At 44.8% G+C, this 16288-nt stretch overlaps 1 protein-coding gene across 1 annotated transcript in view; it reads right to left on the bottom strand.

The window, feature by feature from the left end:
- The window catches only part of LOC117364262 (phospholipase B1, membrane-associated-like), a 296571-nt gene that overhangs the window by 122516 nt on the left and 157767 nt on the right, over positions 1–16288 (bottom strand). The window contains exon 8 of the mRNA XM_033953278.1: positions 11189–11309. Within this exon, the coding sequence (XP_033809169.1) occupies positions 11189–11309 (121 nt within the window). The remainder of the gene's footprint in view (positions 1–11188; positions 11310–16288) is intronic.

Here is a 16288-nt window from a genome sequence, read left to right as displayed (position 1 = left end):
ACATCTCCTTTAAAAATTTTGTGAAGGAGGAGTGCTCTGGCTTAGCAGTAGTATCCTGCACCGATGGTTCCTCCTCATCAGATGTGTAATCCTCCTCGGTACCGAGGGGATCATCCGAATCGTCCCACAAGTCAGGGTCCCGTACCGATTGTAAACGGCCCTGGGAAAGTGGAGTCGATGTATCAGTATGTTTAGTCTTGCGTACCGATTTACCAGACCGAGTGGAGACGGTACCAGGGGAATGTAGTACGGTACGGGGTTCAGAGAACAGTACCGGTTCCGACCCCGTAGGAGTAGCACGCCGTTTTGGTTCTGCTGACAGAACAGGCATGGACAAAGATTTTTGTGGTGCCGAAACAGTCGATGCCAATAACAGAGGCTGTTCGACAGACGGCACTGAAGGCTCAGTCGGTACCGACACTGGAAGGTTCGGAGACAAGAGAGCCGGAAGCAACTGTTGGAGTTGCTGCTTAAGCTGGACCTGGAGGATAGAGGCAATGCACTCATCCAACATTGGTCCCGATGGTACCGGTACCGGTTTTTTCTTGCTCGGTACCTTCGGTGCCGCTCGACGCTCGGGTGAAGTCGATGCCGATGAAGAGGCCGAGACTTCAATGGGAGCGGAGCGTTTACGGGGCCGGCGCTCAGTCTGCAGGACTTGGCTCACTGCATGCTCGACTGGCTGGCCTAGAACAGTAGGGGAAGGCTTCTTAGCCGGCTTACCTACAGGAGTCGACACCGACGATGGATCTGGCGGTGCCGAGGTAGTCGGAGTCGATTTGGAGGAAGTCGTCGACGTCGATACCGGTGCAACTTCCATAGCGGTACCGAAAAGGATCCGCTGCTGAATTTGTCTATTTTTTAAAGTTCTTTTTTGTAAAGAACTACAGCGGGTGCAGGTTTCAGCCCTATGGTCCGGACCCAGACACTGGAGGCACCACTTGTGTGGGTCGGAAAGGGAGATAGGGCGTGCACACCGCTGACACTTTTTGAAACCCGGTGACGGGGGCATGAAGGGAAATACTGCTGTAGCAAAATCGAAGCCCGAGGCTTCGATGGTGCCAACAGGCCCTGCCGGGTCAGATTCGACAAAAAAAGGAAAAATAAGAATTTTTTTTTTTTTTTTTACACAAAAGGTAAAAAAGAAATAAAATATGAAGAGAAAATTACGCGCGAGCGGGAAGGCAAGTGAAATAGAAAAAAACTTCCAACAGCCGTTGGAAACACGCGTCTTCTTAGCTCCGCGGAATTAAGAAAACTGGGGACCGCGCGCCTCTGTCGGGCGGGAAGGCACTCGCGCACGCGCGGTGCGGCCTAGCTAGAACTTTCTAAAGTTCTTAGAGTGCAATCACTCTAAAATTGTCCGTACCGGGGCTCCGTCGGTGCCGTCACCCATCAGTCAAGAATATGCTGCCTGCTTGTCCTGGGATAAAGGATGCTTCTGTATTGTAAACATCATTCAGCTCAAGTAGTCTTTCTGCAAGAAACTAAATTGAATGCAATTGAGTCGGTTTTTCAGTGCTTCTTTTCTCCCGCAGTGGCCTCTAAGGGTGGGGTGGCTATACTACTATTACTCTATTGTGCACTCTTCCCATGACTCGCAGGGTCGGTGGGTCACTGTCACACTGGAAATTAATGCTATCCGATACACCTTCTTTACAGTATATGGCCCGAATGTCCCCAATACTGAATTTTTTAACACACTGGCTAAAGAACTGGCCTCTATATCTACTGACTACTTTATAATGGGGGGTGATTGGAATTTAGTCCTAGATGCCCATCTGGTTCGTAGATCTCAATCATCATATCGCTCTCCTCCAACGCTTCCGATACTAACACACATTATCCAATCATATGGACTAGTGGATGTTTGGCGTCTCTATCACCCGAAAGATCTAGAATACACTTTTTGGTCTGCGCCTCATGCTTCTGCCATGAGGCTGGACTACTTTCTCTTGTCTCGATCTCTCTTGTCATCTGTACGCTCCACTTCTATTCTCTCTTGCCCTCTTACTGATCATTCAGCTATTTCTGTCTCTTTTTCTCTCTCTGCTCCATCATCTCCTACGCCTACCTGGCGTCTGAATACTGCTTTACTAGTGGATGAAGAGTTTATCCATCAGGTTGAAGCTTGGACTATATAATATTTTGCACATAATGAAACCCAGGAATTGGCATTTCAAACTATCTGGGACGCCTATAAAGCTTACCTGCGAGGTAGAATCATAGCTTACTCGGCTCACTTGAATAAAGAAAGAAAGCGTGAGCTCACTGACTTAGACACTCAAATTAAATCATTAGAGACCAAATATCATCTGTCTCCATCCACCCCAATTTTGACTCAGCTTCGTAAACTTAAATTTCAGTATAATTCCATCATCTCTGAACGAGCAGGGGTCTTACTACTCCATGAAGGGGCTCTTTACTATGAGCATCGCAATAAAGCGGGGTCACTGCTGGCCAATTATCTCAAACATCAAAAGAGAGCTGGGCACATTAAAGCTCTTAAAACAGCTGGGTCTATCATCACGGATCCTAATGCCATAGCTGACCATTTTAAAACCTTCTATGAACACTTATACACCTCGGGGGTAAACCCTACTGAAATAGATTTTGATGATTTCTTCAAAAGCATGACCCCTCCTGAACTGCCATCTAAATTGCTGGAAAATCTTAACAAACCTATCTCTGAATTAGAGATAGGTGAGGCCATAGACGGTCTGAAATCTGGTAAGGCTCCGGGGGGAGATGGATTGTCCCTGGGCTTTTACAAAGTCTTTCGGAAGATTATTCTTCCCAAATTATTTACATTGTACTCAGATTTTTTGGCCAATGCTAATAGTGGAGGCACTTTTGTTGAAGCAGATATAGTAGTATTTCCCAAGCCTGGACGGGATCCCATGCTTCCGAAAAATTATAGACCCATATCACTACTCAACTATGATTGTAAAATTTATGCGAAACTTCTTGCAGATAGACTTGCTAAAGTTCTCCCTTTACTTATTCATCCTACTCAATGTGGTTTTGTGAAAGGTCGACTGACAGCGGATAACTCTAGAGTTTTCTGTCATGTCCTACAGGCACTGGATCCCAATATAAACAACTGGGTATAATTCAAAAGAATGTTCCTAAAGGGCCATGACAACGGAATAACACATAAAGGAACAATGTCTACTTCAAACGTCTTTTATCATACAGTGGTGCTCAAATTCCAAGATGGAAAGTTAAAGAACTCAATAAGGGCGAAAGCCCTAAAGAGACTTAAATGGTATCGATCATTGCACCGGGTTGTAAAAGATGTTGTGAAGTACTAATAGATGGTTTATAAAGTTCATAAATCCAAAAATTGCAAAAAGATTAATAGTCCAATTTTTAAGCAACTTTGTATAATTAAAGCTTCAATGAAGTAAATAACTTAGCTGAGATATAGAGAATGCATAGGTGTAGCTGGGTCCTGACGCGTTTCGCCTCTCTGGCTTCTTCAGAGAACCCACTCGCAATCTATATATTCACTGCTTGTTTTCAATATAAGTCTGTTTTCAATATAAGTCCTGCAACATCAAAAAACAAAGTGCACCACTGTATGATAAAAGACGTTTGAAGTAGACATTGTTCCTTTATGTGTTATTCCGATGTCCTACAGGCAGCCCGAAATATTTCCACTCCGACATGCGTGATGTCATTAGATGAGGAAAAAGCATTCGACTATGTGGAGTGGAAATATTTATTTTATACTTTAGGGTGGTATCAGTTGGGACAGGTTTTCACGGATATGGTTCATATATTATATACCAATCCCAGGGCCAGGTTGAATGTAGAGGGATATTTGTCTCCATATTTTTCCCTATTTCGGGGAACTAGACAGGGATGCCCACTGTCTCCTCTCCTATTCAATCTGGCCCTGGAACCTTTGTTGCGCAGACTTGACTCAGACCCTGATATCACAGGTATACTGGTGGACCCAACTGAGGTACGTCTATCGGCTTTTGCCGATGATGTACTCTTATATGTGTCCAACCCAGATGAATCCCTCCCAGCAATCCTCAATCTTCTTTCCCGATTTGGGCGACTTTCTGGTTACATCATTAATTGGGATAAGACTGAAGTATTGCCTTTGAATGTTTATTGCACACAGGATATGATTGCACCGTATGGCCTTACCTGGTGTTCCACAACCATTAAATACTTAGGAATTCATTTTTGTAACACCTGGCAAGATACGGTGGCACATAATGTCAAACTCCTGCTCTCCAAACTTCAAGCACTTTGTCACCAGTGATCCCCTCTGTATTTAACATGGTGGGGCAGGTTGGAGACTATTCGAATGATGTTTACGCCCCAAATTCTTTATGTGCTTCAAATGTTGCCCTTGCCTCTTCCTCCCATCTTGTTCAAACAAATAGACAAGATCATGACAAAATTCTTATGGTCCGGGAAGCCATCCCGTATTGCGCTGTCTACCCTTAAGAAACCATGGTCTCAGGGTGGGGTTAATTTTCCTCAGTACAAAAGATATGCTGTGGCAGCGCTGATACGAGGTACCAGTAAGTGGTTTCTGCCTCCTAACTGTGCTACTCTGCCTTATTGGGGCTTGCTGGAGCATGCATTAGTGTTGCCCTACACCTTAATTGATGCCTGTTACTCCAAAACAGTTCCTTGTTTTCATAACTGGGAGGTGTTGCATGCTACCCAGCAGGCGATCCTTGAACTGGGTCGTGTCCTACAATACCCGATATTTACCAATGTCCATTCTTCCATCTGGGGGAATCCTAATATTACTGTTGGCTCCAATATGGTGCATTGGACTTCATGGATAAAAGCTGGCATATGGTATATACGGGATATTCTGAACAATCATACCTTGTTGTCTTTTGCTAAGCTACAGTTAAAGTTTAACTTACCTTCCCATCAGATGTATAGCTATCTTCAATTCTGTCATAGTTTGAAAGCGGCACATTGCCCTGCATTAGAGCGTTTGCAACGGGGCTCCTTTCTCATGTCCACTTTGCTGACCTCTTGGGAGTACTAAACCTCATTTGATGTCTAGAATTTATGATGTTATACAGGGTGCTGACCCGAACGCTTCCCTTCCTGTTCAAAGACAGTGGGTCCAGGATCTTCAATGCCTTGTTTCAGAGTCACAATGGTCTCAGGTGTGGGGTCATTGCAACAGACCCCAGCATTCGGCGTCTCTCAGACAATCATTGTTTTTTGTTCTTCATAAATCGCTGTGGACTCCTATTAAACAACAACGGATATCTCCAACATCTTCCAATAAATGCTGGCGCTGTGAGACCCACCTGGGAACTTTCCAGCATATGCTTTTCGATTGTCCCCTTGTTTCCGCCTTTTGGACTGAGGTGGGGCATATAGTAGGTCAGGTCCTAACATCTTCATCGACCCTATCTTACTGTCAGGTAATACTACGATCTGCCATATTGGAACCTCCACTCTTTCGATCATATTCTGTTCTCTATGATATTCTCCTGGGATTGGCCATAAAGACTGTGCTCCTCCATTGGAAACGCAAATCCCCAGTACCTATACATCAATGGTGGAATATGGTACTAATGTGCTACAAGTATGAATTGCGCTTGGCAGAGTGTAGAGGTTCCCAAGGAACTTTTCATTGTATCTGGTCTCCCTTGCAACATTACTGTGACTGTATAACTTGAATGTATACTCACCTGAGTACTACACTACAATTCCTTGTACGCTTCTATATATATTATTACTACTGTATTGTATGTATCACCCACTGGATGCTTTGTTCTGTAGTTGCTTTTGTTCGTTGTTATGTTACTTTATAATTTCTTAATAAAATGATTTGACTTTATAAATAGGATGGAGTTGTTCCAGAGGAAGGCTACTAAAATGGTGGGTGATCTTCATCATTAGACATATGGGAACAGATCTCAATATGTAAACTTTGGAGGAAAGGCGGAAGAGGGGAGATATGATAGAGATGTTTAAATACCTACGTGGCATAAATGCACATGAGGTAATCTCTTTCATTTGAAAGGAAGCTCCAGAATGAGAAGGTATAAGTTGAAGTTAAGAGGTGATATGCTCAGGAATAATCTTGTGACTACATAGATAAATACTTTTTTTTTTACAGAAAGGGTGGTAAATGCATGGAATTGTCTCCCGGTAGAAGTGCTGGAGACAAAGACGGTCTCAGTTCAAGAAAGCATGGGATAGGCACATGGATCTCTTAGGGAGAGGAGGAGAGAGTGGATGCTGTTGATGGGCAGACTGGGTGGGCTGTTTGGCCTTTATTTCTATGTAACACAGCTGAGTGGTGGAGCTATGCCATATAACTTGAAGATTGAGATCTGAAAATTATGTCTCCTAATCTCAATGTACCCCATAGCAGAATCATTAGTATGAATATAGTATGAAACTATGGTAGACTTATTCTGCAGGGACAAACTCTGAAAGATGTGCAGTAAAGGAGATTACAGCAGAATGGAACACGTACAAGATCCATTTTATTGTTCAAATTGAAATACAGTAGGAACAATGAGCATTCCAGGACAGAAACGGTGTTGATTCACTCTGTCCAGCCCAAAACGTAATTGAACTGTTCAGTTCAAAGTAAAATCTGACCCTTTCAGATGTGAAATAAAATGATAATTTAGAGCGTATCTGGGTGTAAAAACCTGGAATGACCTACCAGAAGTTATCTACATTACATTCATAAAAAACCTGAAGACTCACCTCTTTGACAATTAACAGTCTTAGTTTCTGTATAACTCCCCCTACTTCTGGGTTCTCTCTATTATTTTCTTCATACCCCTCCCCTACTACCTTTCCCCTTCCTCCTTGATCTGTCGCCTTGAGCCTGTATAGATATGTGCAACGCACAAATGGAAGATTAGATTAGATTCAACTTGAACTACGGCTTTCTGTCAGTTGTTGCAACCACTAGACTACTGCACCACATATCACTAAAGCGCAGGAAACTCCATGAAATCATGGCAACACCAAATTCCCCACTCTTTTATAGTTACCACTAGTATTTAAGCCTGTTACATTAACGGGTGCTAGAATAGATGTGTAGACTTTTAGCACAATGGGTCGCTGAGGCGTTTCTTTCTTTCTTACTTTATGTTTTTTATCTCCCTTCCTGCCCCTCTTTCTTTCTGTCTCTGTCCCCCTGTGTGTCTTTGTCTCTTTCCTGGCCCCCTGTCTTACTGTCTCTCTCCCTGGTTGTCTGTCAGTCAGTCTTTCTTTGTTTCTGTATCTTCTCCCTTGCGCGAGTGTGGGGCAGTTGTAGGCGCGCAAGCGCACTCCTTCTGGCCACGGACATACGGAATAGAGAATGACACGGGGAAAAAAATCTGTCCCCGTCACCGCCCCGGCCCCGGCCCACCATCCTCTGCACCGCCCCGTCACCGCCGTTCCCTTCACCGCCCCGTCACCGCCATCCCTTTCACCGCCCCGTCACCGCCACTGCCATCCCATTCACCGCTCCGTCACCGTCCCTGCTGCATCCATATAAGCCTTAGTACTGTAATATTTAGCTTATTCCTTTCTTATAAATCAAAGTTCCTGCTGCTGAACTAGAGAAAGAGATGTTCAGCTTGTAGGGCTTTGTTTATAAATTTTTATCAACACAACTAACATACTACTTTATCCTAAAGCAAAAAATAAATAAATAAATAGAATTTTTTTTTTTCTACCTTTGTTGTCTGGTTTCTGCTTTCCACATCTTCTCATTCAATTCCTTCCATCCACTGTGTGTCTTCTCTCTGCGTCTTCCATTTGCTGTTACTGTGCCTCTCCCTTCACCTCCCCCCCCCCCCCCAAATGGTCTAGCACCCATCTTCTTCCCTCCACTCCCCCATAGTCTGGCATCTGTCTTCTTCCCACTATGTCTTCCACGTTTCCCTTCAGGGTCTGTTCCTCTCCACCCTCCTTCAATGTCTGTCCTATTCCTTTCCACCACCACCCTTCCCTCCCTCCTTTACCATCTGTTCCTTTCTACCACCCTTCAGCTCCTCTCGTGTGGCCTATCTATCTACCTTCCTCCCTCTTATTTTCATGGCATGTTACAATGTAATTTGTGCAAGCCACTGGAGCCTGCAAGCTCAGTCCCTGTCCCATCCCCACAAACCATCTCGCTTCTGTGCTCCATTTCTAATATCTCCCCTATGTATCTGCCATTGCCCCCCCCCCCCCTGTGTCCATATACCATCCCCATGGCATGTCCTCTTTATGTCTCTGTCCCTATGCCCCATGCACATAATTTCCCCTCTTTCTGTTACCTTCCTGTGTCCAGATTTTCCCCTATCTTCCTCTTCCATACCAGTGTGTCTCTTCTTTTCAACCCCATCTAGCTTTTTTCCCTCTTTCTCCCCTCCCCCCCCTGCTTCTAGCATTTGGCTCACCTGCCTGTCCTTCCCTTTCTTTCCTGCTGTGGGTTTTTCTTTCCATCTTGATCCCCTTGGCCCAGAATCCTTTTCCCTTTCACTCCCTCCTTCCATTTTGAGCCGGGAACACGCGCGATCGCACAGTCCCCGCAGCCCCCACCCGCCTGCCCAATCGATCCTAGTGTTTAGCCAGCTCTCTCCCTTCTCCTCACCTTAGTTTGCAGGCTTTCTTTTTCGGCGACCTGCACGCTTTCCCAAAGAGCCGCGCACGCGCGGCTGCTCAGTGTTCAATCTTCTGCTCTGCTGCAACTTCCTGTTTCCGGTTGCATCAGAGCAGAAGATCGAAACTGAGCAGCAGCGGGTGCGCGGCTCTTTGATAGCGTGCGGGTTGCCGAAAAAGAAAACCTACAAACTAAGGTGAGGAGAAGGGAGAGAGCTGGCTAAACACTAGAATCGATTGGGCAGGCGGGTGTGGGCTGCGGGGACCGCGCGATCCTTCATGCCTCACTGCGGGGACAAGACCATTCACCGCTCCACGGGGCGGTGAATGGCCTTGTCCCTGTCCCCGCAGTGACTGCTAGTTTTCGTTCCCCGTTTCGGCGGGTTACCCGCGGCTAAACGCGGTGGCTGCGGGTAAATCGCCACCATGTCATTCTCTAATACGGAACACGCAGGTAGGAGTGCGCATGCGCCGCTTAGGGTTTTATTATGTAGTCATTAAGCCCGTTACATTAACGGGTGCTAGAATATATGTCTGTCTGTCTCCCTCCCGCTGATTCTCTCTCTCTCTCCCTAGCCCCCTTTCTCTGTCTGTCTTTCTTACTCTCCACCACTCAGTTGCTGCCACTGAAACTGGGCAGTTGTAGTCGCGCATGCGCACTTCTTCAGGCCACAGACATACGGAACACGCAAATAGAAGTGCGCATGCACAGCTTAGGGTTTTATATATTAAGATAGAGAGAAATGGAAACTGTGTACTGTAATACAGCAAAGGGAACCACAGAAACTATTGAAACTTGCAAACAGGCTACGAAAAACTCAAGATGGATAGTTAGTAGAGCTTCTCACAGAAACATTTCAATTCATTTATTAAAAGCTGGGACATTAGATCATTTGCTATTCTATTGTCCATTGATTCTTGCTTTTTGGAAATCAATATAGGGTTAAATAAATTGTTTGTTGGAAAATCCGGTGGCATTATCGTATGATACTGTACTGTTTGGCATGTCAATGAGGGCTAAGAGCCAAATATCATCTAATAACAACAGGCTTCTACTTATTATGACAGGGGTTGCCATATAACAGATTATGAATACTGTAATTGGAAAAACTGGGAGAGGCTGAATTACAGTTTCTGGTGGAACTCTTTATGTCACATTTATAAAATGGAAAGGATAATAGCCACACAGCAGGGGAATTTTAGAAAATTTCAGGATATTTGGGAGCCATTAACAAAATATTGTAATGATTGAATATTATTTTTCCCCTTAAATATGCATGTCCAAGGTGGGGGGAGGGGGAAGGGCATTTTGGTCTGATTATTAAAGTAAGGTATATGAGAATAGGGATTATTATATGTTTTCTTGAATTTAAAGACTGTTATTGATTAGGGGGGAGGAGGGGGATAAATGATATGGTTTTTAACAGAATAGTAAGTGTTGTATCTGAGTTTAAAATGTTATATATGCTGTTACTCTTATTGTAAGTTTTTAAAAAATGAATAAAGAATTTTTTTAAAAAAAGTTTATAGACTGCCTTACGTCACCTGTCTCATATAAACTAGTGTCACTTCAATAGCTGCTTCAACTGACTCAAGTTTAGTTGACATCAAAGTCCTAGCGCTAAACTAGACTCTATACAAAACGTCTTTGTAAAGGTGCTGACAGAAGGAATATCTGTGCTGTCAAAATAAATAGAGTTCTTGTACAACAAAATGAAACGTAGTCTGTAGGTTGGCAGAACACACAGGAGCAGGGACAAAACTGATCCTGGAATTTTTCAGAGGCCAAGAAAAATAAAATTATGAGCATGTAAACTGAAGAAATTCCCCAAAACGAAGCGGGGGAAACTTCCAGGGTTCTTTCTTTTTCTATCTATTTTCAAGAAACTGCCCTCTTTCAATGAACTGATGTAGACTCGAGCCTTCCATATAAAAGGTATATCCAGAGCTTAACAAAACCAAAATGGAAACTCACAAGAAAATTAACTGTGGCAATACTAAGTGTTACCCTCTAGTATTTAACTATCTCCAGTAAAGCACTCTCCATACTCAACTGGTTTCCAGCCAAGAAACTGGACTGGGAGTTAGTCACAGATGAATAGTCTGGAGGTAGCTCAATCCCACATGTCTCTTGTGGCAAGTGAGAAATAGGAAAGGGACCTGGAGACCTCCAAGAATTTCCTAAGTACAAATTTCCTGTAAAGTCGGACAATTTTAAGCTTCTGGTAGCTAGAATAAACTAGTTCCGAAGCCAACAGGGCTTAAAAGCCAAGAGACTGCATAGAGCACTATCACCATCTGCTGGAGACAGAGAATATCTGTGGCTGCATGATACCCTTAAGGGGTGAGTCACTTGGAACTATTTTGATTCTTTGTTTCCATCTGTTGGTTGACACAACATCTTCTTCTTGACTGGTCTGGTATGGATAATGAGGGATAAATGAATGATTCAAAGAGACCCTCATGGACTCAGGATTCAGGGGCAGTGACCAAAATCACCACTGAATATCAAAACAATGACTGGACACTTTTCTTCTGGAATCAGAAGAGTAGAATAGTGATTAGGCGATAAAACAAAACCTGCTTTACTTACAAAGTGTTGGCTCCAGATACTGCTAGATTTAAGCCAGTATTTTGCAGAGATGCTGGTTGACCGAAGATAGTTGAGCCTTGTGCATAGCCAATGAGGTCTGGATTGAAAAGTTTTAAGATATCTATAAACAGTAAAATAATTACAGATATATTTAGAAAGAGAATTGGATGGATTCCTGCAATCTTGGATAACTTAACCCTCAATAATCATTACATGATCGTCCTCTGCTTAAACCCAGATTGCAAACTTTTGAAGCAAAGTTTCTACAAGCATATCTTTTTTTCTTATATTCTCCTGGTGTTATACAAATAGTAGATTTCAAGTACAATATGGTGAAATTTAAACTTACCTGTTCATTTCCTTTCCTTGGGTCTGCCACACTAGTCCAGACAAATGGAGACTGATAACCAAGCAGAACTAATAAAAACTAATCAACAATACTCCCAGAAAGAGAACAGAAACTAACATAGAGAAATACTGTTGGATTTTGAATAGAATAAGAACCTTCAAAAAATGTCCCCACAGCTCGCCAGCTACACCAGATGAACCAAACACCGCTGTTCTTTCTCTGTTGTGTTTTTTTTTTGGATTATCAATCTGCCCAAATCTCTGAACAAAAAGACACTACAGAAAAAAACGTACTCTTCGCGCAAAAATTCAAACAAGAAAATGACAGGGAGGGGTCTGTGCTGGTCTGGAGAGACTAAAAGAAAGAAAATTAGCAGGTAAGAACCTAATTTCTCCTTCTTTATCGTCTCTCCAGACCCTCATAGTAGACAAAACCTCCAAAATCCTCAGCTGCATCCTAGATTCCACACTAACTATGGAACCACAAATCTCCCACCTCTGGAAGAAAACCCTCTTCACCATGAGACAACTAAGACTCATCTGGCCATACTTTCATCAACACCATTTTGCCCTAATCGTACTGATGATGATCTTACCCCAGGTGGACTACTGTAATTCTGCCTACAAGGGAATCAACGCCACCTTAATCCACAAAATGCAACTCATTCAAAACACCACAATAAGATTCATATTCAAACTGAAAAGGTACGACTCGGTCTCTGCCTATCTCAAACAACTTCACTGGTTAACCATGACATCCCGAATAAAATTCAAAATATCCTACATCATACAGCGCATACTCTAAGGCAGTGTTTTTCAACCGCTGTTCCGCGGCACACTAGTGTGCCGCGAGATGTTGCCTGGTGTGCCGTACGGTCAGGGCCGCCATCAGGGCAGTACCACCAGTCTAGGGAGAGGGGCGGTCCGTCCCACATGGACGGGAGAGAGCTGGACGGGGGAACCGCGGAGTTCAATACATCTCGAGCCGCGAGGCTCGTCTTCTGTTCCTGCCTGCCCTGCAGCTAACATATAGCAAGCAGATCGCAAGTGTTCCCCGATGTCAGCGCTGACGTCGGAGGGAGGGCTTAAGCAAAGCCTGCCCTCCGACGTCAGCGCTGACGTCGGAGAATACTTCGGTTCGGCTATTTGTGCGCGGCAGGGCAGGCAGGAAGCAGAAGACAAGCCTTGCGGCTTGAGCTTCGTTTTGATGAGAAAGTTGCAAAGATGGGCTGGGAGGCAAACACGGAACACAAAAGGGGGGAGGGAGTGCGTTTTGGACACAAGGCATGAACTTGGGAGAGAGGAAGGGAGGGAAAGAGATGCTGAGGTGGGGGAGGGAATGGGTTTTTGGACACAGAAGGCATGGACTTGGGAGAGAGGAAGGGAGGGAAAGAGATGCTGAGGTGGGGGAGGGAATGCGTTTTTGGACACAGAAGAAATGGACTTGGGAGAGAGGAAGGGAGGGAAAGAGATGCTGAGGTGGGGGAGGGAATGCGTTTTTGGACACAGAAGAAATGGACTTGGGAGAGAGGAAGGGAGGGAAAGAGATGCTGAGGTGGGGGAGGGAATGCGTTTTTGGACACAGAAGAAATGGACTTGGGAGAGAGGAAGGGAGGGAAAGAGATGCTGAGGTGGGGGAGGGAATGCGTTTTTGGACACAGAAGAAATGGACTTGGGAGAGAGGAAGGGAGGGAAAGAGATGCTGAGGTGGGGGAGGGAATGCGTTTTTGGACACAGAAGAAATGGACTTGGGAGAGAGGAAGGGAGGGAATGAGTGTTTGGACACAGAAGGCATGGACTTTGGAGAGAGGAAGGGAGGGAAAGAGATGGTTGTGTACACGGGGAATAGAAGAAAGGAGAATTTTTGGTCATAGGGAGGGAGTGAGGTACAGATAGTGGAATACCAGGGTGGGGGGGGGGGCGGTCTGCCCCACCCCGGGTTTACGTCCCAAGGGGGTGCACAGCTGGCCACCCTCCAGTGTTGTCCCTAGGCCGGCAAACTGCGGCTCTTTAGCCACTTGAGTGCCACCGCCGCCAACGGTGTTGTTGGCGGTGGCAGCATTATAAAATACTTTCTTTGTGTTTATTTGATTCCTATTCAAGAGAATTACTTTATATATAGTCAATATAGGCACAGAGTTAAATTTTTTAACATTTTCTAATGGTGGTGTGCCTCGTGATTTTTTTCATGAAACAAGTGTTCCTTTGCCCAAAAAAGGTTGAAAAACACTGCTCTAAGGAAACTTGGCCACTCCACTCATTCACCAAGGCATGGTCCGCTTTATGTAGAAATCTTAATAGGTTACAACTCAACCTCCCCACAACAAAAAACCTCAAGAACAAATGAATATTCTACTCCATGCTCACCTTCTTAGGAGTGAAAACTTGGAATGACCTCAAAGAAATCGTCATAACAGAACCTAAGTACACCACATTTCGGAAGAAACTAAAAACTTCTTTTTTGACACTTGAACGCCATACGAAACTAAGCCCAACTTTCTCTTGCTGCAACACCTTTCACCATCCATGCCACTTCTTGCCAACCAAAGATCTCTGATTAAAATAACTCTCCCCACAGAGAAATGTCTCTCTCCTACTCAGAAACCTCATTTTATAATGTCTAATCACAATTCCTGCTAAATTCCCCCCTTGCTTACCTCAATCATTTAGTGTTGTATTGCTCTTTTTTTTCTCTCTCTCTCTCTTCGCTGTAAGTCATCTTGAGCCTGATTAGGTATTCTGCGATGCACAAATGTCAAATTAGATTAGATTTTAGCAATACATGTACAATTGTCATGCTAATAAAACCTCCTTTTACTAAACCGTGATAACGGTTATTAGCTCAGGGAGTCGCGCTGAATGCTCTGTGCAGCTTCCGACGCTCATAAAAACTCTATGAGCATCGAGAGCAGCGCAGAGTATTGCTACTTATACAGTAAGTACTGTGAGGAAGAAAAAGCACAGTTACTTACCATAACAGGTGTTATCCAGGAACAGCAGGCAGATATTCTCACGAATGGGTGACATCACCGATGGAGCTCCGGTACAGACCACTTCAAAAGTGCATCGCCACTTTAAGTGTTTAGAAAGTTTGCGATAGCTCGGGAGTGCCTTCCCACCTGACGTAGGGCGCGTGGTCCCTCAGTTAAGATAAGCCAGCTGAGAAGCCAACCTGGGGATGGATGTGAGAATATCTGCCTGCTGTTCCTGGATAAAGCAATGTTACTTACCGTAACAGTTGTTATCCAGGGACAGCAGGCAGCTATTCTCACTAGTGGGTGATGTCATCCGACAGAGCCCCGATGCGGACGTCTCACAAGCATTCTTGCTTGAAGAAACTTCAGAAGTTTCAAGATGCCCGCACCGCGCATGCGCGAGTGCCTTCCCGCCCGATGGTCCGGGCGTGTCTCCTCAATTCAGGTAGCTAGCAGAGAAGCCAACCCAGGGGAGGTGGGTGGGACGTGAGAATAGCTGCCTGCTGTCCCTGGATAACAACTGTTACGGTAAGTAACATTGCTTTATCCCAGGACAAGCAGGCAGGTATTCTCACTAGTGGGTGACCTCCAAGCTAACCTCAATGGGATGGTGGGAGAGTTGGCAACTTAAGAGAATAAATTTTATAACACTGGCCAAACTGTCCATCCCGTCTGGAGAAAGTATCCAGACAATAATGAGAGGTGAATGTATGAACCGAGGACCAAGTGGCAGTCTTACAAATCTCCTCAATCGGTGTCGATCTGAGGAAGGCTACAGAGGCCGCCATTGCTCTGACCTTATGGGCTGTGACCTTACAGGGAAGGGGTAATCCAGCCTGGGCATAGCAAAAAGAGATACAAGCCGCCATCCAGTTGGATATGGTGCGCTTCGATACAGGGAGTCCCAACTTGTTTGGATCAAAGGAGACGAAAAGTTGAGGAGCAGTTCTGTGTGGCTTGGTGCAATCCAGGTAGAAAGCCAAAGCACGTTTACAGTCCAGAGTATGAAGAGCTGATTCTCCAGGATGAGAATGAGGCTTAGGAAAAAACACTGGAAGCACAATGGATTGGTTGAGATGAAATTCAGAGACCACTTTAGGTAGGAATTTCGGATGAGTGCGGAGGACCACCTTGTCATGATGGAATACTGTGAAAGGTGGATCCGCCACTAAGGCCTGGAGCTCACTGACCCTGCGAGCAGACGTGAGGGCCTCCAGAAAAACCACTTTCCAGGTGAGATACTTAAGAGGAGCTTTGTTGAGAGGCTCAAAAGGAGGCTTCATAAGCTGAGAAAGGACAACATTGAGATCCCAAACCACTGGAGGAGGTTTGAGAGGAGGATTTACATGGAAAAGTCCTTTCATAAATCTGGAAACCACAGGATGAGCAGAGAGAGGTTTCCCTTGCAGAGGCTGATGGAAAGCCGCAATAGCACTCAGGTGGACTCGTATAGATGTAGACTTGAGACTAGACTGAGACAGGTGTAGAAGATAGTCCAATACAGAGGATAGGGAAGCTCGCTGAGGCTCCTTGGAATTGGAAACACACGAAGAAGAAAATTTAGTCCACTTCTGGGAGTAGCATTGACGAGTAGCAGGCTTCCTGGAAGCCTCCAAGACATCCCTCACCGCCTGTGAAAACTGGTGAGGAGTTACGTTGAGAGAAACCAAGCTGTCAGGTGGAGAGACTGCAGGTTGGGATGAAGTAGTGAACCATGATGTTGAGTAAGTAGTGAAGGAAACACTGGAAGAAGCACCGGCTCCCTGCTGCTGAGTTG

The sequence above is a fragment of the Geotrypetes seraphini genome, chromosome 7 (genome assembly GCF_902459505.1).
Source record: "Geotrypetes seraphini chromosome 7, aGeoSer1.1, whole genome shotgun sequence".
Lineage (NCBI taxonomy): Eukaryota > Metazoa > Chordata > Amphibia > Gymnophiona > Dermophiidae > Geotrypetes > Geotrypetes seraphini.
The sequence above is the reverse complement of the archived record's forward strand: the minus strand, read 5'-3'. Positions and strand labels throughout refer to the sequence as shown.